The sequence below is a fragment of the Ursus maritimus genome, unplaced genomic scaffold (genome assembly GCF_017311325.1).
Source record: "Ursus maritimus isolate PB19 unplaced genomic scaffold, ASM1731132v1 scaffold_24, whole genome shotgun sequence".
Lineage (NCBI taxonomy): Eukaryota > Metazoa > Chordata > Mammalia > Carnivora > Ursidae > Ursus > Ursus maritimus.
Genome location: NW_024424897.1, coordinates 16,410,453 through 16,438,143, shown reverse-complemented (window position 1 = coordinate 16,438,143; position 27,691 = coordinate 16,410,453). Strand labels below are relative to the sequence as shown.

Sequence of the window (27,691 nt, the reverse complement as noted above, 5' to 3'; positions counted from 1 at the left end):
TAGTTCTGTAATTCCTTGAAATAGGAATCAGCAAGCAAATTAAACAAGACTAACGGATTTTAACTAAAAACTGCCTATTTAATGGTTTCAGTCATTTTTAGGTTTACAAATGAAACCTGAATAGCACTTCATCTCTTTTTATTTGTCAATTATATTTTCTTGATACAGAAAATCATAAGTGTTCCCCAAAGGAAAAAAAAAATGACCTGACTTCACTATATTTTTAGCACATCAGAGTTTGTAATGGTTTCTGTTTTAAAGTTTTTTCCAAACATCATGTGGAAAACTCTCAAGTAAGTTTACACAGCATATCCTAAACATAAAAGGTGGTATCTATAGTTCCTTTACTGTCAATGGGACTTTTAAAAAACCATGAATACTTATAAATGGGATAAGAATGTCTAAGGTAAGAACTGGCTTAAGAAACTAGCAAGTTAAATAAATTTTTAAGAATTTAACATTAGAATCTTTGAAGTAAGAATAATGTAATAGCAAATGTTTCAGAAATTTTATTGATATTTTAGCTAGTTTTAATTTAAAAGTCATTAGTTAGACAGTGGACAAATACAATATTATTGGTCTGTGGAGACTTCATGAGGTTGATCTGTGTCCTCTCACTATAAACCTACAAACTAAATTCACATATAGGCTTTTACAATTATCTATTTAGTCACTTTAAGCATTATTCCATCTCTTTCAGCACAAAAAAGAGTTAAACAGAAGATAACTACCTCTATCTATAGCTGCCTCCAGATTCAGAATAGGGACAGCTGACTTAATTGTAATGTTCAAAAGAAGTGTTCTCCTGAATCTGCCCCCTTGCTTCAAAGGGGTAGGAGCAGTGGTTCCCAAATAGAATAATCTTGAAAGGCAAATAATTACGCAACTACCGTTAATCTCAGGTGAACAGGTAAGGAGGTTTTCAGGCTTATTCCAATTGAAAGCAAAGGAAAGGAAATAACGTTTCAGATAATTTTGGAAAATGACAGGAATTAGTGATAACCTAAGTTTCTCCAGAGTTAAATTCTATTATTTATTATCATAACAATGAAATCTCTCCATAACAAAAATGATAATGCCATAGGCAACAGTATAAACATTTTAAGTTACTGAAATAGACAAATCTCTACTACCAAAAAAGAGAGGAGAAAGGGAGTCAGAGTTTAATCTATCAAAAGGATTTTATCCAAAATTCTACAGTGTAAGTAAACAAAATTAGATAGAAAAGATTTAAAAACTTACTTGCTGAGATCAACACAACATTTTGCAAGCAGGTATTTACACTGCGGTGTAGTACAACTGTGTCCTTTCAAGAGTCTATATGCTTTATATGCCTTTCCTGAGCGGTAATAACAGGTTGCCAATAAAAACAAGGCTTCCTCTGAGTGTACTAAGAGCACATATGAAAAAAAATGGCTATTATTCAGTATGTTGAATGGTAATCACTGTTTATCTGGCAATAAACAAGTTTAGCAAGAAAAAATTAGTCATGTTATTTAATATAAAACAACCATTTATTAATCCAAATTTGAATTGAGAAATACTTTACTGATAGAAATCTTAGTCCCCCAAGTCCTGATTACCTTCTTACAAAGAACCAAGGAAATAATACAATGGAGACAGTCATGGTATTTTCTATAAATCCTTAAGAAAAGTGCACGCTTGTGTGCACACCCACACACCCACACCTACCTTTAAATAAACTACCAGGAAAGTGTCTTGTATTTTTGTAATATTTTTCTAATAGACTCTCTGAGAGAATAGAAGTTAAATTTCACGAGAGGGAAATTCAGGGTTATAAAGCTAATTATCAATCGGAGATTATTTTCTACATTAAAAAAAGGACCAGATTTTAAAAAACACACACTTATTTCTAACACCAAATATACACTAAATTATATTCAAGATAATTTAAGACAAAAGAAAAATTCTAAATTGTGAATATCCACACTGTTCAAACATTCAATTGACAGACTTAACACTTCTATAGCAATAATAATTATACTGCCCTGCAATGGCAAGAGTGGAATTATTCAATCCGTTCCCTAGTCTTATTATTAGGAAATGTCCCTTCTTACTTAATGAAATATGGCATTTTTCCCCTTATTTATTGTTTCTCGAACTGACCATCACCTAACTTCTATCCTTGCAATCTCCTAACCAATCCAGGTGAGAATCTATAGAGGGAACAACAAAGGAGATAGAAAGAAAGAGGGAAAAATCACAAATCCATGCTTCTAAAAATGGGTTATATAATAATCTCAGTGGGCTGAGGAATATTCTAAACCAGTGATTCTGAAGTGTGGTCCCTCTACCAGCATGAACATGACTTGGGAGCCTGTTAGAAACAGAAAATCTCAGCTTTATCTTCAGACACATGAAGTCAGTAATTCTGGGAGTGGGGACCAGCAATCTGTATTGTAACAAACTCTTCAGGTGATTCTGATGCATGCTAAAGTTTGAGGATCGCTGTTCTATTTATTTATTTGACAGAGAGAGAGAGACAGCCAGTGACAGAGGCAACACAAGCAGGGGAAGTGGGAGAGGAAGAAGCAGGCTCCCAGTGGAGCAGGGAGCCCGATGCGGGGCTCTATCCAGGACCCTGGGATCACGCTCTGAGCCAAAGGAAGACGCTTAATGACTGAGCCACCCAGGCGCCCCTGAGGATCGCTGTTCTCAAGTACAAGATAAATTTGCCACATCTTCTTAAAAAGTTAACTTCACTCAAAGTTGGGGATAAAAAAGTAGTTAACTTCACTTAAAGTTTGGGATAAAAAAGTAGGTAATTTAAAAGTTAACTCTTACAAAGGTTTTTTTGGGGGGGCATATATAGATGCAAGCAAAAACTAACAGAACCCTTCTCCTCTGGTCCATTTTATGATTTTTCATGAAACCCTAATACAAAAAAATATTCAATGAATGATACGTAGTAAATAAGAAGTTCTGGCAACATGTTAATAGGATGGACCTAGTGTTAGTGCAACAGAAGCAAAAAAAATGTATAGGGAGCTCTACTGCAGTGAGAACAAACTGTCAATTTCACTGACCTGTAAGTGCTAATTTACATAAATTAGAAAATGTGACTTCTTCTTGATTTTGCAAAGGCTTAGTTTTGCCTTATAAGTTTTTAAAAACTATTGATTACACCAATAAACAATGGCTCCCCAAAACTAGTTTAACTTTTAGCCATAACAATGCTTCATCAAAGGTTTTGTTTACAAATACTTCATTATGTTTAGGTCCATTTTTACTTGCAGTAAAATTCTCTAATAACATAAAGATACCAAATAGTGTGTGTGCGTGTGTGTGATATTTTAGTGTCATACTACAGTTACCTTTTTGAAGTGTAATAACTTAAAATCTACCAGTTCAGATGGGAATATGGATTAGAAGTTTAAGCACACCTTAAGGCTGATGAAAGTATAAGATAGTAAAGTAAATTCAAAACAACTTGAAGGGTCATGAAAGACATGGAGAGACCTGGATGGTTCTTGAGGCTCCCCAGAAATAACCTGATAGTCCTAAACACTGAACCAGTAGTAAGGAGTTATAATAAAGCTAAAAAGCATAGACTATTAACAAATAGATTTCATCTGGAACAGTAACACCAACTGATTGATTGACAGTGGCTGCCTCAAGTGCTGAATTCAGAAAAATTCTAAGGCTGACCATGGCTTAACTAGTGAGTGTGCAGATATCAAAGTAACAGGGCGTAGAAATGGTTATAGATGTCTGCATGACACTTATTTACTATCCTTTACTTACAGCCTTAATTAAAATATGTGATTGGGAATTATAAGGTCCATAATATACTCTGTAATCAGAAATAAGGTGAACATTGATTCCACATAGTCACTCTTAATATAACACTGAGAAATCAATCATGTAGTAGTTAAATTATGGTACATCCATATGATGGAACACTCTAGAATTGCCAAAGAAAAAGACATAAAAAGATTTCCAGAATGCATTAAGTGAAAAAAAGCAAAAACAAAAAAGAAGTTGTGGACCAATACTGCAGGTCCTCTTCTTACAAACAGATTAGGCTTCAAAAGCCGAAAGGTCATTTCATTTAAGCCCAGAATAATTAAGAGTAGTTTAGTATTGCATCCTCCAGATACATTTCCAACAAATAGGAAGGTGAGTTAGTCCCTCAAAGCTTTCAAATTGGATAAGACATCTCTTCTTGATGTTGACTTACAATGTAAATGAGTAGCCTTTTCCAAAGTGGACCAATTTTGGCAAAACTAGAAGTCTGAGGAGATGAGGGTTCTCTAGCCTTGATAAAATCTACAGTTATCATAGAGAACTGTTTAGAAGTTAGAGTCCCTGCTTGCTGCCTTGTCATGAACTTGACATTGTGAGTATTCAAAGGGCACAGAACCTATGAAATCATCTATGATTTGTGATACACTTTTCATCTTGGTTATCTTTTAAGATCTTAAATCAAGGATGGGCAGTAGAGCACATGCGTTAGAACTATGGACTCGAGAGCCAAACTGCTTGGGGTCAGATTTCAGCACCACCACTTATCAGCTTCATGACTTACGGCAAGTTAACTTCTCTGTCCCTCAATTTTTTTCATCTGTAAAATAAGGACATAAGAGATATTGATCTCTAAGGGTTGCTACTAGGATTAAATGAGTTAATAAAAAGAGAGTACTGAGGATAGTACATGACACATAGTAAGAGCTATATGTGCTATTAAATTATCGTTGGCTTTCTCCTGAATTTATAATACCTGAACAGTCATTTGATAGTAATGTGGGTTATACATACATGACACTGAGCCACAAGCTCAAATAATTTCATTTCATCACTAACTTTTCTTTTGTTAAAGGATTTCAATTGCCTGCGTGCTGTGCTTTTCAGATGTTGCATGATTCGTCCCATCCTTTAGAGTTATTTCTTTTGTTGAATACCTCATTTAACATATACAACTTCAGTATTTTAATATTATTCCCACTTTTTATTTTCTCTACACTTGTTTATATCCTAAATTTCAAAATACTAACTGATTTTATATTTGTTGTATATAATAGGGTTAACGATGGTTTAAGATACTTTGAAATCATGCTTAGACTAAATATACCACAGGTAAGAGGGGTAGAGTAAATTTCAGAAAGACTCTTCAGTGTTGAGGGGGGAAAGCGGCCATACTTAAGGAGAAAGCAGATGGTCAGATTGTGCAGGGCTTTGCAAGCTGTCTAAAGATTTAGGGATAAATCCTTATAGCAACTAGACATCTCTGAAGCATTTTAAGAAGGAAAGTAAAGAGAATGGGTTGATTTGGGAAGTGGAAAGGGAAGAGGCAGGGAAGGGTAGATATGGGAAAACCAGTTAGGAAGCTTTTTTAGTAAGAGATGTCTTAGATTAGTGTGGGAACATTATAAATCAATGCTTTGCATGCATTGAGTTTGGTGTGTGTGATATTTGTGTGAAACAGCTAAGTTAATGCAATGAAACAGTTGAGGCTCAAATAAGAAAAATTTGTTGGGAAGAGTCTTAATCACTAACACATGATAAAAATGAAAACTATGAGAATTAAATAGCATCATCTTTTTCCCTGGCAAGCATTTAAGTATGATAGTAAAAGGTCAGGCCAATGGGCCAGACATCCTTTTGGAGCTCCCCTCACAAAATATAATAAACTAACTGAATTTTTAGACTAGATATATGTATTAAATATTCCAATAATAACCTAAAAATGAAATGCCACATCATTAGTAGCATTCTGGATATTTCCCCTCATTGATGCCCTTGACATAAATTGGTAAATAATTTTTTTTTTAAAAATGTTGCCATTTGTAGTCACATATTTCTGTGAGTTTGGGCTCTCAATATCATAGCTAAGACAGAGAAGAGAAACAGACGCTGAACCTTTTACTCTGGTTCACTTCTCTTCAACTGAGCCCAATTTACTGAAATCAATATACCCAGTGCAATTTCTACATCTGGCCCATTAATCATTAAGACAGGTAGAAACTGGTGAACAATTTTATGGTAACATAAAATGTATTCATACTTAAAAATAAACATTTTGTAGCGTAGGATGCAAAATCTACATCAAGATAGAACACTAGATTTCAAGCAACTGTGAGCTTTTCATGAGGACCCTCAAAATAACTTAGGGAACACATGTGTTGACACAATGTTTTGGCTACTTCTTTTTCCTTGCTTTTCACCAGTTACAATCACCAGTTCCATACAATCTCATAGATTGCAACTTCTCATCTTTCCCCAGAGGTCCTAGACATTACCTTATAAAATAAAATGCACACAAAACTTACATCTGGTTAGTTTTCTTTTTTTTTTTTTTAAAGATTTTATTTATTTATTTGACAGAGATAGAGACAGTCAGTGAGAGAGGGAACACAAGCAAGGGGAGTGGGAGAGGAAGAAGCAGGCTCCCAGCAGAGGAGCCTGATGTGGGGCTCGATCCCGGAACGCCGGGATCACGCCCTGAGCCAAAGGCAGATGCTTAACGACTGAGCCACCCAGGTGTCCCACATCTGGTTAGTTTTCTGAACACAAATAACTCATCTCTCTCCAAGGACCTACCATATTAATTGTAATAATATATTCTTTGCCCATATAGCCTACGACTGTTTCTATTTGTTCCTAACCACCCATTTCTATTCCTTCCCAACAGCTAAATATATATAATTACAATTAAAAACCTCAGAAAATCTTAGAAGTACTCACATGCTATCTCTTAGGACAAGGGGAAAAGCTGAATCTATATTCTGTCCAACAGTTAATCAATTAGTAATGGAGAAAAGCCCTGGTCAAGGAGATCAGGTATTGGCAGCGGGAAGGAAAAATAGGTGCTTACAATGGCAGAAGGGAATATGGAGGGGGATGATAAGATTAGGACAGTTTTTCCAAACAGCAAGTCTCAATTCACTGTGGACTGTGAAATCAATTTAGTGGATATCAACCTGGATTAAAATAACAACAACAAACACTCAAATAGAAAAACATCAGAGTGCATCGTATATAAGACGAATAAAAAAAAAGAAAATCTGAAAAGCCACTATATTAGAATATGCTAAGGGACAGGAACTTATAAAGGACTTCCTACGTGCCAGAAACCACACTGGATTATTATAGTTAGTGCTGAAAACTATCTTGTTAAATAGGTATTTCTCTTCCTAATTTAAAGATGAGGAAAATTAGGCTCAGAATAACTTCTTACCTAAGATCAAATGGTTAATGAACGCGTGAGTCGACATTCTCTCTTACACCACTTTGCTTATACCACAGTCTTAGGTGGGCTAACTATGCAACTGTTAGGAGAAAGACAAATGGATGACAAGGAACTAGTGAAATTCAAGAATTTGACTTTCAGAGGGTCCTATCCATCTACTTCTTTAGCCTCATGCTCTATTGGGTGTCTTTCCCTAAAACATAGCGGCTGCCACTAGTGGCATGGGAGGCTACTGAGCAAAGGGGCAAACAGGTTACATCTAGAACACCAACTCTGATCAACTAATATTGTCAGCCAGCAACACTGGGTCAAAAAGAATTCCAAGACTGGTTCAATGGGAATAAGTAGTATGATAGATTAGTGATGTCTGTCATAAATCAGGGTGGCAGGTATTTGCTACCCTTTGTAAAATGGAATCAAAGATTTACCACTTACTGCCTATGAACATTGGCCTCAGTTTCTTCATTTCTAAAATGGCAATAGCAAATGTCCACTTTATAGGATTACTGAAGATTAAATAAGGAATTAAGTATGTAGAGAAGCTAGTACTTCGTAAGAAATCAATAAATGGTAGAAGTTATGCTTGTCATTATCACTGAACTAGGATAGTATCTGCTCCTGTTGCACTTAAATTCTAAAATCTTCCCTCATAGAAATTAAGGTCAAACAGAGTGATTAGCTTCTACAGTTACCTCCTGAACAATGAGCGGGTTAGGGGCACCTATCCTCCAGAGTAAAAAATCCACAGGTAATTTCTGACTCCCCCAAAACTTAACTACTAAAAGCCTACTGTTGACCAGAAGCCTTACTAATAACATAAACCGTTGATTAACACATATTTTGTATATGTGTTATATACTATATTCCTACAATGAAGTAAGCTAGAGATAAGAAAATGCTATTAAGAAAACCATAAGGGTGGGGCGCCTGGGTGGCTCAGTTGGTTAAGCATCTGATTCTTGATTTAGGCTCAGGTCATGATCTCAGGGGTGTGGGATCGAGTCCCACGTCGGCCTCCATGCTGGGTATAGAGCCTGCTTGATATTCTCTCTCTCCCTCTCCTTCTGTTCCTCCCTGGCCCCCTGCCCTCTCTCTCTAAACAAAACAAAACAAAACAAAACAAAACACCATAAGGAAGAGAAAATACATTTATAATACTGTATTGAAAAAAATTTGTATACCAGTAGACCCACACAGTTCAAATCCGTGTTAAGGGTCAACTGTATACTGAGAGAAACTAATACTTACTGAGCAACTAAGTGTCAAGTGCTGTATCAAACACAGACAGAAGTGGACTGAACAGCTTTATGCAAATTCATCTGGAATCCTGCCCCAATTCTATGAGAAAACCTAATTGTCTTAATTTGAAACCACTAATTCACAATCTTTTGGAGCCTAACTATAATTAGAAACTGCCAATCCTTTAATAAACAAATTCAAAAAAGAAAGTATAAGACAACAAAACATGAGGGTTGTGTAGGTATCACTGAAAATATATGTAAGTAGATTATGCATGATAAACCTTGCTTTTATATAATTGAGCAGAGTAGGGTGATCTATTGCATTATCTTCTTTCTAAGCTTCTCCCTCTTCTAAATCTTTTCATTGGGATCTCAGATTCCTGTTGGCAGAGATCTTCCCCACTTTCCTCTCTGAACTCCTGTTCTCCCTTGAAGGACCTGACAGCACTCTCACAGGGATGCAATTTCCCTCATATCCCAGGTACATCAGAGTCAAGGTAAGGTTTCCTCTTTGTTTCTTTCTTTTTTTTTTTTTTAAGATTTTATTTATTTATTTATTTGAGAGACAGAGCAAACATGAGTGGGGGGAGAGGCAGAGGGAGAGGGAGAAGCAGATTCCCTGCTGAGCAGGGAGGCCAACGCGGGGCTTGATCCCAGGATCCCAGTATCATGACCCAAGCCGAAGGCAGATACTTAACCAACAGAGCCACCCAGACGCCTCTCCTCTTTGCTTCTTAAAACTATTTCCAAGTATTACTCTTTGCAGGACAGTCTGCTTCATTAATGGAAGAATTTTACAACTGGTTGGCTCATGGTCTTCTAATCCCACGTTATTCCCATGCATCTCCCAATTCAACCTCATCTGGACTTCTGGCACTTCTCTGTATCTTATTTACCAATTCCCTTCTGTGTTAACTTTCCTATATAGTTTCTATTTCCTGGTTCCAGATCTTGTCTATATTCTTAATGATCTTAGCCCTTGTCCCTTCTTGTGACACATGCCTGGCAAACCCCTAATATCTACCTTCTTATGCTTGCAGTTAGGTTACTAAGCACTTGCTACTAGAGTAAAATCATACAACTGAGCAGAAAGGTTCCACTAGCAATTCATACAAGAACACACAAAGCACACAAAAATAAAGGTCATCTGTAACCATAAAAAAAAAATAAATTTTTTGGCAAGTAATCCAATGGGAACATCACAAAAAGTAGAAAAACTGAGTGAAGCAAACACACACCTGAGTAAAAAGAAGGCAACACCGTTTCTGGTTGGGAAGGCTATCTATAGTAAGATGTCAATACTTCTAAATTAATTTAGAGAATGATAATGGTTACAGGTCGGCACTGATCAAAATCTTGGTGAAATTTCAAAGCAATAATAAAATACACATAGATGAGTGAAGGATAAAAAAGGGTAAAGATGTCTTATCAAAGAATGAGTTGGAAAGGGACAAAAATGATGGGAGACAGACCTTATGAAATATTAAAGTACAATATAAAGTGTTAACTAAAAATGGTATGATATTGGGTTAAAAATAGATAATTAATGGAAGAGAGGAGAAATTCTGGAGACAAAACAAAATATATTTTTTAAAATTTAATATACGACCAAGTAAAATACCATGTGGGAGAGAAAAAGCATTGCTTAATATATAATACTGAATAAATTAATAATACCATGATAAATTCTTTAAATTTTTTTAAACCACCAATAATCACATATTTACTGTAGATGGTAGAAAGATGATAATTTTCCATCTACTGAAGCAATAGGAGAAAGTATAAATGACAAAGCTGAGGAGTTCAACTACATAAAAATTTTAAATACTGAAACAATAAAAACCAACAGAATTAACATTAAAAAGCAACAATCTGGGGCAAAAATACAATAAAGATATAGCTCATAGAAACAGGAATACATTTAAAACAAACACTTGAGAAAATACCCAGAGTCCCTTGTAGTAGTAAAAATGCAAGACAAAATACCTCACAATTCTCAAGTAAACAAAAATACATTAAATTGGTCAAATCTGATACTGATAGGATTATGAAGGAAGTCTTATGCTGTTGGTAACACCCCAAATTATTATACCTCTCTCTGCTGGGTTACCAACTGCGGAAGAAGTAATTTGTTGTAGAACTGATCACACTGTTTGAGTGGTAAATTCCATCCTAGAATATATAACCCAAGGAAATGACTTAAAAGAACAAAAAGCCGTACTTAATTATCTATATTAGCATCTTAGAAAGAGAATTACAATAATTAACGACAGACACAAAACATACATTACCAGCAGATGTTTACTGAACATTTATTACCATGCCAGAAGGCTGTGCCAAGTGCTTTAAATACATTATCTCATTTCATTCTTCAATGTTACAAAGCAATTATTACTATCTTTATTTGATAGATGAGAAATCTGAAATACTCAGACACTGAGTAACTTGCTCAAGGTATACAACTGCATATTTAAGTGACGGGGTTAAGGGCTTGTACCAAGGCTTTAGACTAAATTCTTGCTCTTAGCCACAGAATATAGACTCTTCTAACAAAAAAAACCTGGAAAAAATATCTAAAGATTGGAAAATGATTAAATAAGCCATAGTGTAAAACCTGGAACAACTCTACAGTTATTAAAAGTAGCATGTAAGATACAGGAGAAGTTTTTATGAACTAGCGTCAGTCATAAAGGAAAAACAAAAGTGATCCCCGTAATCTTGTTATAGATGTCATAAGAAATGACAGATTCCATACATTTTACTCATTTATGGTTCTATAGAAATGAAGAGATTACAAACCTTCAGCATACAGTCGTTCTGCGAGGAAAACTGCATCTCGGTAAGCATAGTGGTTTAGTGCTTGCCATATAGCAGCCTGAAAGTAGAGGAAAAAGAACATAAATAGACAAACATACAGAGTTTCAAAGTAACTCCTAGCAGAGCCTTGCATATTGTAAACAAATCAACAACCCTGGCTTAAGTAATAAAACCTCAGTGCCCATCATGCAAACTCCATAGTTTGCTAGACAAGGCTCTTCACAATATGGCTCCTAACATATCTGAATGTACTCACTCCTCTCCATGGACATTTCGGCCTCTGTCGTTTTGTACTTCCTTCCCCCCCTCCAGAGGAATGTGGGCTCCCTCACTTACCTCCTTTTACAAACTGCTCATCCCTAAAGACCCAGCTTAATTAACATCTACTTCATGAAGGTTGATTCCTAGCTGAAGTTGATTCCTTGGCTGATTCCTAGCCATTTTTTTGGTAAAGATAGCTCTTCCAGTGGAGCACTCATGTTTTGTTACAGTTACTTGTTTATATGTCCGCCCACCCCACTAAACCATACTGCTCTGAACTTACAACAGTGGTTTAAACAATTTTTCATGATATACATGAAATGTATGTCATCCTCCACAAAAACTTCCCCACCTATTATCTTTAATGCTACCCTGTTCTCACCCACTCAAGGAAGCATGTTAGGATACAGATGAGTAGAGCTACTATAGGAATAACCTTTAATCTATTTGAATATATTTTTCTATTATTTTATTTTTTAAAAGATTATATTTATTTTGAGGGAGAGAGAGAGAGAATCTCAAGCAGACTCCACACTGAGCATGGAACCTGATGTGGGGCTCTATCTCACGACCCTGAGATCATGACCTGAGTTGAAATCAAGAGTCAGATTGCTTAACTGACTGAGCCACCGAGGCACCCCATATTTTTTCTTTTTTAGATTTAGGAAACATATCTATAAAGTTTATATCAAACCACCACCCTGAATTTTGTTAATCTTTAGATTTTCTTTACTATTTGTACACATATGTATCATTTTTAAGCAATGCAACATTTAGTTTTCCCTGTTTTTTAATTTTAAATAAATACAAAATAAAAACAATCATATTGTATATATTCTGCTATGATTTGCTTTTGTAATCCAACATTATATTTAAAAAATTCATTCCTAATCTGTACAGCTGGAGTTTATTCATTTTGATTGCTGAATAAATAATATTTCCATTGTATAAATATACCAAAATGTATTTTATCTATTTATGGCATATGAACATTTGGGTTAATTCTAGTTGTTTTTTTCCCCCCAGTTATAATAGTGCTGCAAAGAACATTCTTGTATTTGTCTCTTGGGATATCTGTTTAAGAATCTCTCCAAATTAGGATATATATTTAAGAATGAAATTATGGGGCTGCTGGGTTCATGTTCATATACATGTTCATCTTTACTAGGTTATGCAAATTATTTTCAAATTGTTGGTTAATTTACACTCCTACCAAAAATGTATGAGTTCCCATTATTCCACATCCTTGTCTACACTACGTACTATCAAAAAAATTTTGAGTTTGTTTATTTATTTATTTATTTTTAGTAATCTCTACACCCAATGTGGGCTCAAACTCATGACCCTGGGATCAGGAGTCTCATGCTCTACTGACTAAGCCAACCAGGTGCCCCTAAATTTTTAATTTTTACTAGCCTGATAGATATAAAACGCTTATCTTTTGCATTTAATTAGCATTTCTCTGAATATTAAAATGAGACTGTGTTCATTGGTAATTTATCTCATGTTTATTGGTCTTCTGGCAAATGCCTGTTTATGTGTCATACATTTTTCTGTTAGGTGACTTACCTTTTCTTACTATTTTACCCAGCATTTTTAGGAGCACTAAACCAAAGAGGTTTCTTTTAAGTTCCAGTGTGTCATATAACACTAATTTTTAGTCTGTCATATAATGTGTATATATATACACGTATGTGTATATATATATATACACATATATACATGTATATATAAATTATGTGTTCATATGTATTTATGTTTTGCTTAGCATTTTTAGGAGCACTAAACCACAGGAGTTGCTTTTAACCTCTCTGGGTTTCTTTTAACTTTTAGTCTATCACAAGCTATAAAAGTCATCAATTAATTTAAAAAATTCATAAACTTATAAACTGAGATATCTTACAACTGATCATGACAGGTTTTTTTTATTTCTAGCATGTATACTAGCTTATAATATATTGAATAATTTAGCAGAGTTACAATAAAACCAGCAAGATGGGATTACCTAATGAAGACCACTAGCTAACACTGTAACAGTAAAACTAGATTACATTGTAACAAGTGATTAATATCACTAATATGCCTTAGATATAGTAAAAGCTCAACTATTTGAATGAATAAGCAAATGTTTAATAACATTTCTATGAGTATTATTAATTACAATTTTTTATATTAAAATCCTAGTAGTAGTTGATGACTTACTTATTAGTGCAAGGGTATATTTTTCTATTTCCTCAAGAAAAAAATGGTAAATGAGTTTCACTTGGGGTCTCTAGATCCTCTTAAGCTTACTGTCTATACAGTCTAAATTTTTTAAAGTCTCAGAGATGTGCTAATTTGGCCACTTCCATCCAGACACAGGGAAAGGAAGAAGGAGGGAATTTAAATTTAATTTTGAATAAACTATACTAACCCAAACGGCATTTTTCCCCCTCTAATGTTCTTAATCCAGTCATTTCTTACTACTTCAAGAACTATCTAAAATTGCTATTCAAAGTGTGGTCCTTGGAGCAGCAGCAACACTAGTATCTTCTGGGAGTTTTCTGGGAGTGTGGAATCTCAGACCCCAACACAGACCTAGTAAATCAGAATCAGCATTTTGGGGCGCCTGGGTGGCTCAGTCGCTAAGCGTCTGCCTTCAGCTCAGGGTGTGATCCCAGGGTCCTGGGATCGAGCCCCGCGTCGGGTTCCCTGCTCCACTGGGAGCCTGCTTCTTCCTCTCCCACTCCCCCTGCTTGTGTTTCCTCTCTCGAAGGGCTGTCTCTCTCTCTGTCAAATAAATAAGTAAAATCTTAAAAAAAAAAAAAAAAAGAATCGGCATTTTAACAAGACCCCCAGGTGATTTATATGCATATTAAAGTTTGAAAAGGACTGATCTAAAAAAAGACTTACTCTAATTAAAAACATCCCTGCTCCATAGACTCACCAAAGCCAAAGAGGTTGTCTCATCCAATGTTAATTCAAGATGTTAAGAACAAAATAATTTCGGGGCACCTGGGTGGCACAGCGGTTAAGCATCTGCCTTCGGCTCAGGGCGTGATCCCGGCATTATGGGATCGAGCCCCACGTCAGGCTCCTCCGCTATGAGCCTGCTTCTTCCTCTCCCACTCCCCCTGCTTGTGTTCCCTCTCTCGCTGGCTGTCTCTATCAAATAAATAAATAAAATCTTAAAAAAAAAAGAATAAAATAATTTCTAGTCCTTCAGGCCATATCCCTTAGTTTTAAAAGAAAGGCCTGAATTATTCAAATTACAAAGCCTCTTGTTTGCAGGTCTTCATGTTCCTTCTTGGCCACAACCCATTTCTTACACCTAATAAAATATCCTACATATTAATAGAAATGAATCATAATACCATCTCCTTTCATAATCTATCCAAATTAGTTGGGCTACAAAGATATCTCCCTTTGGTCTAAAATGTACCATTTCGCTCTCCCCCAATATTGTCAGAAGTAGCTGACATAACCTATAGGATGATTCCAACAGTACACACACAAATATGACTTACCTGCTTTAAATAAGAGAAATCCTAGAATTTTCAGATACTTATAAACTCCATATTAAAGATAATTTGCTGTCCCAAAGCCTAATTCATCCCAACGCCACTATTCATAATTTCCAGAAGACAAAGGGGTTCATACAATTTTAATTTTGCCATACTTCAGTTCTATGTTTATTTCTGGAATATTTCCATATGATTTAATCCCACAATGTCCCTCAATTTCATAGAAAGGAATATTTAGAATACCGAAATATCATACTACACTAAAAAAAACCTCATTCATAATTGGAAGGTCCTCTATTACTTGGGAAGTAAAATAGATGGGAAGAGAAAAAGAGAAGGCCATAAATACCAATAGGACCTGCTAAGAAGGACTGTTAAATCACTGTATGATTCTTCCCCAATTAGAGCCACCTAAATAAGAAAGGTACCAAAGACAAGCTGTGCTGAAACAGCCAGAACCCCCAATAAAATGTTCCATATTGCTGCTAATAATTCTTCCACAAGCCATTAACCAAGGATCTGAGGTTCCTACTCTTTACTACTCCTTGACTTTTTTTTTAAGATTTATTTATTTATTTATTCGAGAGAGAAAGCACCAGCAGAAGAGACAGAGGGAGAGGGAGAGAGAATCTCAAGCAGACTCTGTGCTGCATGCAGAGCCTGACATGGGGCTCGATCTCACGACCCAAGATCATGACCCAGGCCGAAACCAAGAGTCAGACACTTAACCAACTGAGCCACTCAGGCATCCCTCCTTGACTTTATTTCTGATAGTATTTGCCTGTGGTGGATATCAAAATATCCTCGGCTATTTAGAGTACAAAGGTGTACTATTACCTCGTGAGGACATTTCATTTACTGATTCCAGCATGACTGACCATGAATGAAAACCAATGGGCAGGGAATAGTGGTGTCTTTTTTAACTTTTCTGAACTGGAGAGTTCTAGTACTCATTCATTCAATAAATATTTACTGAGTTCCTACTATGTGCCAGGCACTTTCTAGACCCTATAGTAAATTAACAAATAGTTTCTGTCCTCATGGAGTACCTTTCAGTGCTGCTCCTGTCTAGATCAGTGGCTATCAATCCTTGCTTGAGAATGCTCTACTTCAAATCCACTGCATCACAATCCCTGGAAGCTGGGATTGAGTTTAGATATCTTTATTTTTAAACCTTTTCACTGGTAGGCATTCAGTGCTCAGAATCATTCTTTTTTTTAAGATTTTATTTAATTATTTGAGAGAGAGAGAGATAGCAAGAGAGCACATGAGCAGGGGTGGGGGGAGAGGGAGAAGCAGGCTCCCCACTGAGCAGAGAGCCCGATGTGGGGCTTGATCCCAGGACCCTGGAATCATGACCAGAGCTGAAGGCCGATTCTTAACCGACTGAGCCACGCAGGTGCCTCGCAGAATCATTCTTTTACTCTTTTAGATAAACAGTTCTCTTTTTTTTTACAACACACTCTTTTGTGAAAATTTGTAAAAGCTATGGACCTTCTTTCCAGAAAAAAGCACATGTACGTATATATCTACAGAAAAAGCTGTGTACAGTGTTAGGGGTTCACAGATACCCTGGTTCATTAAGTACCACTTGTCTAGCTGATGGCAGACAGTATTAGAGCCTGAAACATGGTAGGTTTCAATAAAAATCTGTAGGATTGAGTTTAGATTTTGAAAGAAAGGAGAAGAGACAAGACTGACCTAGAAAGGTACTTACTCTTTTGCATATAGGAGACTACTACAAACTACAGTACTAGGGCCTGGAGGAGCACTGCTGCTGCCAGGATTAGGAGAGGTGCTCCTTGTTTGAAACTCAAAAACATCTTTTACCACATAAGGTCATGGATGCTGGGTTAAGTATACATGAAATAACGAATGTACTGGTAAATCAATTTGGGTACATATGGATTTAAACAGTTCGAATGGGCTAGTGTCTAACAATCATTTACAGAACTGCACCTAGAACGGTATCTAGAATCGGTCCCCACGTTTTCAGTCTCATTCCGTAACAATATTCTTCCCTTTAAACTCTTAGCCTCCTAAATGGTCTTCCTGCCTATAAGCTGTAAGGTAATCCACCGTGTCCCAGAATTACATTCCTCATACATAAATATCATCACTGCTAAACAGAAGATGATAGTGAAAGGCCTGGGCTCTAATCCATGTTCCACGACTTACTAGTTCTGTGTCTTGGGCAAGTGACAATGTCTCAAGTCCTAGTCTCTTCGTTTAAAACGTAAGAGTCCAGTAAAGTACATAATGATTCCTAGCACATACCTAATAATTACTTAATAAATTTTAGCTGGACCATCATCATTATCATCATCATGTCTTCCTCCCTGATCAAAACCTTCTAATGATTCCTCTTGGATAGCTCCACAAAATTTACAAAATACCTCCAGTATAAAGCACAAACTCCTTAGCAAACTATTCAAATGCCCTCTGGCTTTAATCTCCCTTTTTCAGCTCTGTTCTCACATCTCACCAAAGCTACCCATGGTCTAGAAAAAGAAAAAGTCTCCATCAGTCCCTAAACATTCACTGTATTTTCAAACTATAGAGTCTTTGCCTGTTTGGGTTATCTTTTGTCTTTGACTTCTATGTCCTGAAATTTTAGTCATCCTTTCTTCAAAATTCAGCTTACATGTTCCTCTGCCTTTCCGTGAAGACTTCACTGATCTATCCCTTGCAATATTAATTACTCAATCCTCTGAGGTCCTAGACAATTTTGTTTATACTTTAAAAAACATCAGGCTGTGAGCGCCAGTGTGGCTCAGTTGGTAAAGCATCTGACTCTTGATTTTGGCTCAGGTCACGATCTCAGGGTCGTGAGACTGAGCCCCGCACTGGACATGGAGCCTGCTTAATATTCTCCCTCCCTCTCCTTTTACCTTCCCTCCTTCCCCTCTCTGGCTCATGTGCACGTGTGCTCTCTCTTTCTAAATAAATAAATAAATAAATAAATAAATAAAATTATCAGGCTGTTTATTAGATTTGGTTATATTATTTAACTAGGTTGCAACTTCTTGAGGAAAAAAAGCCAGATTCTATTTTTCTCTATAATTCCCTGGTTATACTACCTGACTTGTTATTTCCTTAGTTAACCTAGGTAACTGCCTTTAAACATAGTGCATGCTCAATAAATGTTTGTAGAATATTGGTTTTGGAACTCTGAATCTATTTTCCACTTACTGAACTACAAATTTTTAGAAACCCAATCGGGAGGTAAAACACAAGGTAAGGCATTCTTAATATAATTAGCTTTTGCTAATATGAATAAAAGGGAACATTGATGTTGATGATATAAAACAATACAAAATAACATCTAGCTGTCTCTTCCTTGACACAATAAGATAAACATTAAAAAAGCAAGGGAGCAAGAATCTGGTGAGGAAATACCAGTTAGTCTGACAAAGGGGTTGGAATAAATCAGGTTTGGGGCAACAAAAATTTTAATGATGTGATCTATTGATACCTGAAAGATACTCAGAGTTTTCTGGTTAACAGCAACCTAGATCATGTCATATACTGCCCTGCACACCATCAGATCACTTGCCTTATCACCTACTCAGTACGCCCACCACCTCTGAAGCACATCATTTATCCGTCCAGTAAACATTTAATGAGCATCTACTCTGTTTGCTGTATGATCCTGATGTCAGTAAAAAAGAACATAAAAAACAACTGGGGCGCCTGGGTGGCTCAGCAGGTTAAGCGCCCAACTTTTCTTTTTTTTTTTAAGATTTTATTTATTTATTTGTCAGAGAGAGAGAGAGTACATTCAGAGGAAGTGGCAGGCAGAGGGAGAAGCAGGCTTCCTGTCAAGCAGAGAGTCCAGTGCGGGACTAGATCCCAGCGTTCTGGGATCATGACCAGAGCTGAAGACAGATGCTTAACCAACTGAGCCACCCACGTGTCCCTAAGCCTCCAACTCTTGATTTCAGCTGAGGTCATGATCTCAGGGTTGTGAGATCGAGCCCCATGTCAGGCCAGGCACTCAGCGGGGAGTCTACTTGAGATTCTCTCTCCCTCTGTTCCTCCCTCTACGCCATGCTCTCTCTCTCATAAATAAATCTTTTTTTTTAAAGATTTTATTTATTCCTTCGACAGAGAGAGAGACAGCGAGAGAGGGAACACAAGCAGGGGGAGTGGGAGAGGAAGAAGCAGGCTCCCAGCAGAAGAGCCTGATGTGGGGCTTGATCCCAGAACTCCAGGATCACGCCCTGAGCTGAAGGCAGACACTTAACCGCTGTGCCACCCAGGCGTCCCTCTCATAAATAAATCTTAAAAAAAAAAAAACCCACAAACAACAAAAAATAACCAACTTGAGAGTTCTTCAGGTGGGCTGTAGAAAGCCAATATACTGGATTTTCAAATCTTTGCCCACAATAAATTATGAATTTTGAATTACAAATTCAAATTATGAATAAGCCAGGCATTATTCCATAGGCACCTATTTGGTCACTGTCATTGTGGCCACTGTGCTTTTCTTTTATTTATTTAAGCAATCTCTATACCCAATGTGGGGTTCGAACTCACACCCTGAGATCAAGAGTCACATGCTCTACCGACTGAGCCAGCCACATACCCCTGTGCTTTTTTTTTTTTTTTTAAGATTTTATTTATTTATTCGACAGAGACAGAGACAGCCAGCGAGAGAGGGAACACAAACAGGGGGAGTGGGAGAGGAAGAAGCAGGCTCACAGCGGAAGAGCCTGATGTGGGGCTCGATCCCACAACGCTGGGATCACGCCCTGAGCCGAAGGCAGACGCTTAACTGCTGTGCCACCCAGGCACCCCTGCTTTTGTTTTTTTATCAAACAATTGGGAAGATGAACCTTAGAACAAAAATATGTGGTGCTGGCAAGAAGTGAATAACATTAGGTCAAATATACTGCAGAACCTCTGCTCTCTGGCCTACATCTCCTCTGTCCTATGACACAGAAAAGACATAGATAAAAGGTAATGTGATAAACTATGAGTGTTTTCCTCAGAGAACTTCAACATTTGCACTGAGAATAATGCAAAAAAAAAAGTCATTCAGAAAACAACAGGCTAAAGGGTGTTCAAATCTAATTTGACTCAATAATTTCTTGAATGTTTAATATACTCTCCCAACTACCAACTCACAGCAGATGAACCCTAACCCTAACTCTCTCACATTAAACAAGATGACCAAGAGCTTCGTTATAATCATCTGTAAAATAGGATAAAAACACAAACTTTGAGATAAACCTAGTACAGTACTTGGCTGAATTCTAAACCCTTGTAAGAACGTATCTGTCCCTCTGGTGTTCCACCAGACCATACGTGACCTAGGGTTCTGGAACCATGCATATAGGTATCTTTCAAAATGATACTCATTTAAATTAGGCAACTGCAATAATAATGAAAGGAAGAAATTCAATAAACATTTACTTTCGAAGGCAGACCATTTATTCCCCTGGATTACTTTAATAGTGTCTTATTTGTCTTCTCTGAATTCCTTTCCATCCTATGATCCATTCTCTCCCTGTGAGCTTTTCACAAATCAGATCTGATCATATTATCCCTTTGCCTGAGATCTTTCACTGGCATCTTATTGTCCTTAATAATAAAAATCCAAAGCACCAAACCAGGGAGGGTGGTATAGTCCATGTTTACCTCTCCAATTCACTTTGTATCATGTTCTCTTATGTTCCCTGTGTCAGGACAACGACCTTCTTTCAACTCTGCAAACCTGCCAGGTTACCTTCCTGCCACAGATCCTTTAAACATACACATAGTTCACTTTACCTGGCACATTATTCTTTTCCTCCAAACCATGAAAATTTGATTCATTCTTTGGACTTCTTTCTCAGGGAAAGCTTTTTTGGGGGACCTCTGATGAGGTCAGGTATCTTTATTACACACTCTAACAGCATCAAGTACCTTTCCTTGGTAATACTACAGGAGGAGACTAGTTGAGTAATGTCTTCCCCACTATAATATAAACTCCAGAAAGGTAGGGACTACATTTGGTTTTGCTCATTATTAGATTCCCAGCATCTGTTATATACTTCTTAAGCAAATGCTTAACTAATATACGTTGAATGAATAAAAAACTGATCTTTGATTTCTGCGAGTCCTCCCACTCTTAGCGTCTTAGGTTAGTCTTAGCCTTCAGTTTCTCCGTATTATTATGCGACTGATGCTTGCACACATGGGTTTGAAATACACAGGTTCACTTACATGTGGATCTTTTTCGATAAATATAGTACATTACTGTAAATTCTCTTCTTTATGATTGTCTTAATAACATTTTCTTTACTCTAGCTTACTTATAAGAATACAGTATATAATACATATATAAAGTATGTGTTAATCGACTGTTTATGTTATTGGCAAGGCTTCCGGGCAACGGTAGGCTATTAGTAGTTAAATTTTTGAGGAGTCAAAAGTTATACTCAGATTTTCAGCTGCATGGGGGTCAGTGCCCCTAACTCCCGCATTGTTCAAGGGTCAACTGTATGTCCAATAGTTTAAGATCTCTGGAAATCTCTATTGAAATAAATTCTGTGGCACATAACATTATTCTTTTGTATAATAATTACCACCTAATTACTCCTTTATAAAATATGGGGATTTCCTACAAATCTACTTGTTCAATTTTGTTGTAAATGAAAGAACATGTTGAGTAGAAAGAATACACCCAGGATTTAATTTTGGAGGTATGTGTTCTAATTTGTGGGCCAGCACGTCCAAGAGTGAGACTTTAGGGGAATTATTTAACTTTTCTCAGCCTCAATTTTCTCATCTGGAAAATAGAGCTCTGTTTCTTGGACACGGATCAAATGACATGATACATATATGGTGTTCCTAGCACACAGTAGGCACTTAAAACCTTATCCTTTCCTATCTCCCAATATAAACAAATTCAATAAATCTGCAGTTTCCATTATTATAACATCTCCCAGCATATCTGCCACAATTGCTTATTTTGTTAACATATAAGCCACAAAAGACCCAAATGATTTACCAGCTAACTCAGTACTACCGATCACCAGGAAGATTTGACACATATATATGAAGGCTATAAAGTCCTAGAACTTTGGATTTTTTTCTGTCTTTTTAAAATTAAAGAAATGAGGAAGTATCATAATCAAAGGTTCTATCCATTTCTGATATAAAATCAAACCTTGCTCAGAAGAACATCATTCCTTTATTACCAATTCTTAAGAGGGTCAGAGAGGAATAGTAAAGGGAGCCAACTCAAACTCTCATATACCCCAGACATATAACTTACCACTTGGAAAACCCCACATACAGCTTCCATCACTACTCTGCTCGGGCACCTCTAAGTTCCTCAATGATGGCGTCTCTTTGGGAGGAACAGGGAGGGAAATGGACTATTTTCTAAGGCACTACAGATCGGTAGCTTATGAAGAGCAGGGCTAAGATTAGCCCCTTGGCCAGTTATCTACTTCTGCTCAACTGCTGGTGTGCACCTGCCCCCAAAAGCATATCATTCAGTGCATCACCTCAGGAGTTCTACAAATTAAAGCCAGATGGATGAAATGCTACTAAAGTTACAAAACAAACAGAGCAACACTGCCCCCGTCCTCAAAAAAAAAAAAAAAAAAAAAAAAAGAAAAGAAAAGAAAAGAAAAAAGAAAAAAAAAAAAGTTTAAAAGAGAATTCCTACTGATTAAAAGAATGGGTTAGTCCTAGGATGCAATAATTTAAAAGATGAATCTACATAAAATGAAATGGCAAAGTTCCTTCCTTGCTTGCTCTTCTTAAACATGTAGTATTATTTAAAATGTAAACAAACCTCTATAAATTGTACAACTAATGCAGACTTAAATGTGACCATATAAATTATTTTGTCTTATTCTTGTTTTTGTCAAAAAAAAAAATAGCTGCCCTTTTTTGGACCATAAAAGAAATGGATAATAGAAGCTTTAGACAAGATAAGAAGGTATAAGGAAAAAAAAATCACTGTGGAATTTTCCTGTTATACGTTACAATCTAATTTCTAGAACTCTACTTTAGTTTAGGTCTACATCAGTGGTTCTCCATCTGGGTGATTTTGCCCCAAAGGGATATTTACTAATGTGGGTGAGGGCCTTTTTGGTAGTCACAAATGGAGGGGGCACCTCGTCGGTAGAGGCCAGCGATGCTGCACAACACTCTGCAATACATAGGGCAGAATCCCCCACAACAAGTAATTAGCTTGCCCCAACCGTCAATAGTGCCAAGGATGGGAAACCCAGCGTACGTTACCACGTAACTGGATTATTTTAGTAGCCTGTATGTCTCCCTAACTCTTATCTTGTCCCTCCTTCCCAATAGCACCAGATTAATCTCCCCAAAGCAGTGCTTTCATTACAAATTCTTCTGTTCAAAACTTATAATGGCTATTTATTACCAATACCTTAAACGTCTCAACCTGGATGTTAAGTCCTGTGTAATATGATTCTACCTGGCTAGCAAAACCTTATCTATTCCTGCTATCAATTCCCATTCTAACCAAGGCTATGATATTTTACCGTTTGTTTCGTTTTGTTTTTCACTCCTAAACATCATTCTCAAATTTGGGCTTTTGCTTATGCTATTCCATTCCAAAAACATTCTTTCTCTTCTTTACCAATTCAAACTCTTCCCATCTTCTAAAGCTTTAAGTGCTACTCTATCAAGAAACCCTTTCCATTTTTCCAGTCTGCAAGGATCTACTTCCTGAATTTTTTTATTAGTATCCGTGCCATCAAATACATACTGACTTGTAACATTATCCAATTGTTCCTGTTAAACATTCTTATCTTCCCAACAAGACTAGGCCCCTCAAAAGATCAGAGGTTATGTCTCCACATTTCTATTGGTTGGCTTCACAAATATCTCTAACTTATTTTGTTCAAAACAGATTGTCCTTCAGATTTGACTCCCTCTTAAAGGATTCGTCATTTATTAAATGGTGCCACCCAAATGAAATCCAGGTAGCTGTTCTCGATCCTCACCCTTTCCCATTCAATCAATTTGCATGTCTCCTTGGTTCTACCTCCAAAACATCTCTTGAATATCAACCTCTTTCCTACTCCACTACCACCACTTCAGTAAGTTACTTTCACCCTAAAACTGTTTTTACTCTTGCCTCCCTCCTCATTTCACATATAGTAACCAAGAGGTCTAACTCTACATCGGATCAAGTCAATGCTCTTTTGAAAATCCTTCAAGGACTCCCCATACACTTAGAATGAAAACTGAACTCCTTATATAATGGCCTCCCATTAATATGCAACTCCAGCCACACTGGCCTCCTTTCAATTATTTCAATGCCACGTTCTGCAATGTCTTAGGGACTTTGCACATGCTGTTTTCTCTTCCTGTAATGCTCTTCAAATTACGGTTTCCTTCTCAACCTTCAGATCTCAGCTTCAATGTTATTTGCTCAAAAAGGACTTTCCTGACACCATTCTTAGAGAAGATTTTTAAATGTCTTTTATATTCTTCTGTGCTTGGTACATAACGGTACATAATCTTTCCAATTTGATTTTTTCATTGAGACTGCTTCTTAACTTTTTGCTCTTTTGCAGTACCTCTTTTGGTGGTTCAATTGCAAACCTGACACTTGGGCTTAGGTCAAGTCCCTCCTATTAGGTCTCTCTCCTAACACCCTATTTATAGTGCCCTTATCACAGTTTGTAATTATTAATTTGTAATTATTTAATGCTTTCTCTATAGACCATAAGCACAAAAAGGGCTACATCAGGACACTAGTTGATAAAGGAATTAAATTATTGTATATTTGCAATGACCTCCTCCTTCACCCCCAAAGCTTATTCTCTCAGTTCAGTGCTATGTAGCACTGTCTTGAAGATATTATATTGTACCTAAATATAAGGCAATCTCCTATTTTCCAAAAGAAAATTTCATAAACAAATGTGTTCAGCTAACTTAAGTATATAAGTTTTTTGATTAAAGATCTAATAGTCAAATGCCTATTGATTTATCAATTTAGTTACACATACATATTTTAAAAATCACCAAATATATTTAGAAATGTCTTTTTCTATTTTCATTGAAGAGAACAGTTTTACTAAAACTGTTCACATCTATCTTTGATATCAACAAAGCCATTTTTTTTGTCATCTAACACAATTTTCCTGAATACAACACCTTCAATTCTAAGTTACTTAAAATATGGTACCCTTTGAATCCATGTTAGAATGCTGTAACTGTAGGGGTGCCTAGGTGGCATAGTCAGTTAGGTGTCTGATGTTTGGTTTCAGGTCAGGTCGTGATCTCAGGGTTGTGATCTTAAGGTAAAGGGATCAAGCCCCGTGTTGGCCCCATGTTGGGCTCTAAGCTCAGCATGGAGTCTGCTTGGGGTTCTCTCTCCCTGTGACCTCTGCCCTCTCAAATAAATAAATCATAAAAAAAAAAAAAAAAGATGCTGTCCTGTACATCTTATTCCAAGCTAAAAGTATTCCTTCACTATCTAAATGATCTGTAAAACAGTACTACGTGTTCAGTACCCACTTACTATACTGCTTATTAAGGCGATTTTTACAAGCCTTGTTTACAACTTCATCTAGCACTTCTATGAAGTTTTATCCCCAGAAATAATCGATAAATCCATTAAAATGTCTTTGCCTTTTTAAAATCAATTTCATCAGGTGAATTTTATAAATATCCAAATTAACACTAATTGAAGTCATTTAGGCTAGTGTGCCTTCCCCAAACAGTTTTAGCAAAAATAACTGACAGAATTTCTGCCTCATAATGGGAGAGATGTTTGAAAAAACTCATATATAAAGTAAAGTTTTTCTATGAGAGACAACTTGGAGGAGGAGCTAATATTTAGGCTTAGGTGGTTTATCAGATTGGCTATTCCATGTTAAAACTTTAAAGAAAAAAAATGCAGAAAACACTTGCTCATCTTTCCTCTCAACCTTTTCCTATGCCTAGTAATACCATGATGCCTTAAGCAATTTTCCAACTAACTCTCATTCCTTAACAAGTACAATTACTTATCATAGTTAAAAAAAAAAATAAACAGTATCTGTCCTATTTTTATTTTCTCCTTACTAATTTTTCCCATTTTCAGCCCTAGCCTAATCAGTTGATCTTTATCATCGTAGCTAAAGTTGCTTTTTTCTCCCACTGCTCCAGATCCCTTCTTGAATGGATGTTTCGCTATAAATTACAACCAAAATTCTCACGTAGCCATATCATAAAACTTCTTACCACGTCCCCAAATCTAATGGACAAAGGTAGTATGGGGGTGTGGGGACAAATCTGACTCTTAAGCCTTAAAAATCCAGAAGTGCATTACTGCTCAGAGTAAGGAAAAAAAGAGTAAACCTGATGGGTACTATCTAGGAGTAGGCTACACATTTCTTTTCTTCTCCATGTTTTTATACAAGTTGAAATTGTTATTAAATAGTGGCTATGGGCTAACAATGAAACTAGTTTATCATTTCAGAAGACTTCTGGGGCCAGAGAAAGCAAATGTATCATTAGTTAAGACAAAATTACAAGAGTATGAAACAGAAATTAAACAACTTGAGTGATCTGCTCATCCATTTAAGAAGGTACAGAAAACTTCTAATGTCACATGAGGCCTCAAAAAAATAAGCTTAAGAGGGGCTCTTTACCCGTAAGAGGAATTTGGATGGCAAGAAATAGCTTTGGAAGCATTGATACAACTTACAAACAGGTAAATTTCCTAAGAGAGAATCCCACATTACATTAGTTCAAATACTAATAGCTGTTATATGTAAAGAGCTGTATGTAAAGAAGCCAACCGGGAGAAATTTCTATTTCATCCTGCGAAGAAAAATCAAGGAAATATAGAAGTGGCCATGTATTAAAATATTTATCATTTGACATCACAGGCCTATGAAGGGTCATGTGAAGTAATTTCTAAAATTGATTTGCTTTGTAACTCCAAAATAAAGCAAGCCCATAACTCAATGACAGCAGTTGGTAGAGGTCAACTCTTCTATTCAAGGCAAAGATCCTACAGTGAGTCGAAAATCTCCCAGACCTGGTCCATCAGTAAGGGACAAAAGATTCAGTTTCTTGAGATGGCAGGGGGAAAATGACTTGGCACTGCATCACACTTCAAATCCAATAGGGTTTCTCCCATGCCAACAGAGCACTGTGCGTCAAAGCATACCCTGGTGTCGTAAGGACAGTGGGATGGATGTAAAAACCCTTATTTGCCTTTCATTTCCTGAACGCCTTATCAACATGCACAATAAAACACCCCTGATTCCCATCACAGGTCACGGGGAAAGCCCCCAGATTTGCCGTTGCCACCCCCTTCCCTCGTAGAGGTGCTTGCCCCTCAAAACTGGGCCTTGGAGTTTTCTCTTCCCAGATCATTGTCCAGGGGGGCAAATTCACTGCGCGAGGAAAGCAACGTGGGCTAGGAAGTCTGTTACCAAAACAGAAATCAGGATTAAAAATACCGATCCTATCGTCCCTCCAGCCTCTCCCAGAGCACAAAAACAAAACCAAACACCCCCCGCCAACTTGCCCCACCATTACGAAGGTGGTCCAAGCTCCTCTGATCAAATGTGCCTCCCAATCATCCTCTGGGCGAGAGAGCACCTGGGGCGAGTTTTCGGCGCCCCCCCCACCCCGCCCCTCGTCTCTCACCCCGGCCGGGGCCAGGCCCCTGGACTGACAGGAGG

At 36.9% G+C, this 27,691-nt stretch overlaps 1 protein-coding gene across 7 annotated transcripts in view; it reads right to left on the bottom strand.

Moving 5' to 3' along the window:
• The window catches only part of CDC27 (cell division cycle 27), a 74,645-nt gene that overhangs the window by 45,226 nt on the left and 1,728 nt on the right, over positions 1 to 27,691 (bottom strand). For 6 of the 7 annotated variants that reach the window (XR_005837355.1, XM_008693574.2, XM_008693576.2 and 3 more), the window contains exons 2-3: positions 11,251 to 11,326; positions 1,243 to 1,390 (exon numbers count right to left, since the gene is read on the bottom strand). Coding sequence is in view for 6 of the 7 variants with exons in the window: in XM_008693574.2 (XP_008691796.1) it covers positions 1,243 to 1,390; positions 11,251 to 11,326 (224 nt within the window). In the remaining variant the exon portion in view is untranslated. The remainder of the gene's footprint in view (positions 1 to 1,242; positions 1,391 to 11,250; positions 11,327 to 27,691) is intronic. The other variant, XM_040640437.1, reaches the window with a different exon arrangement.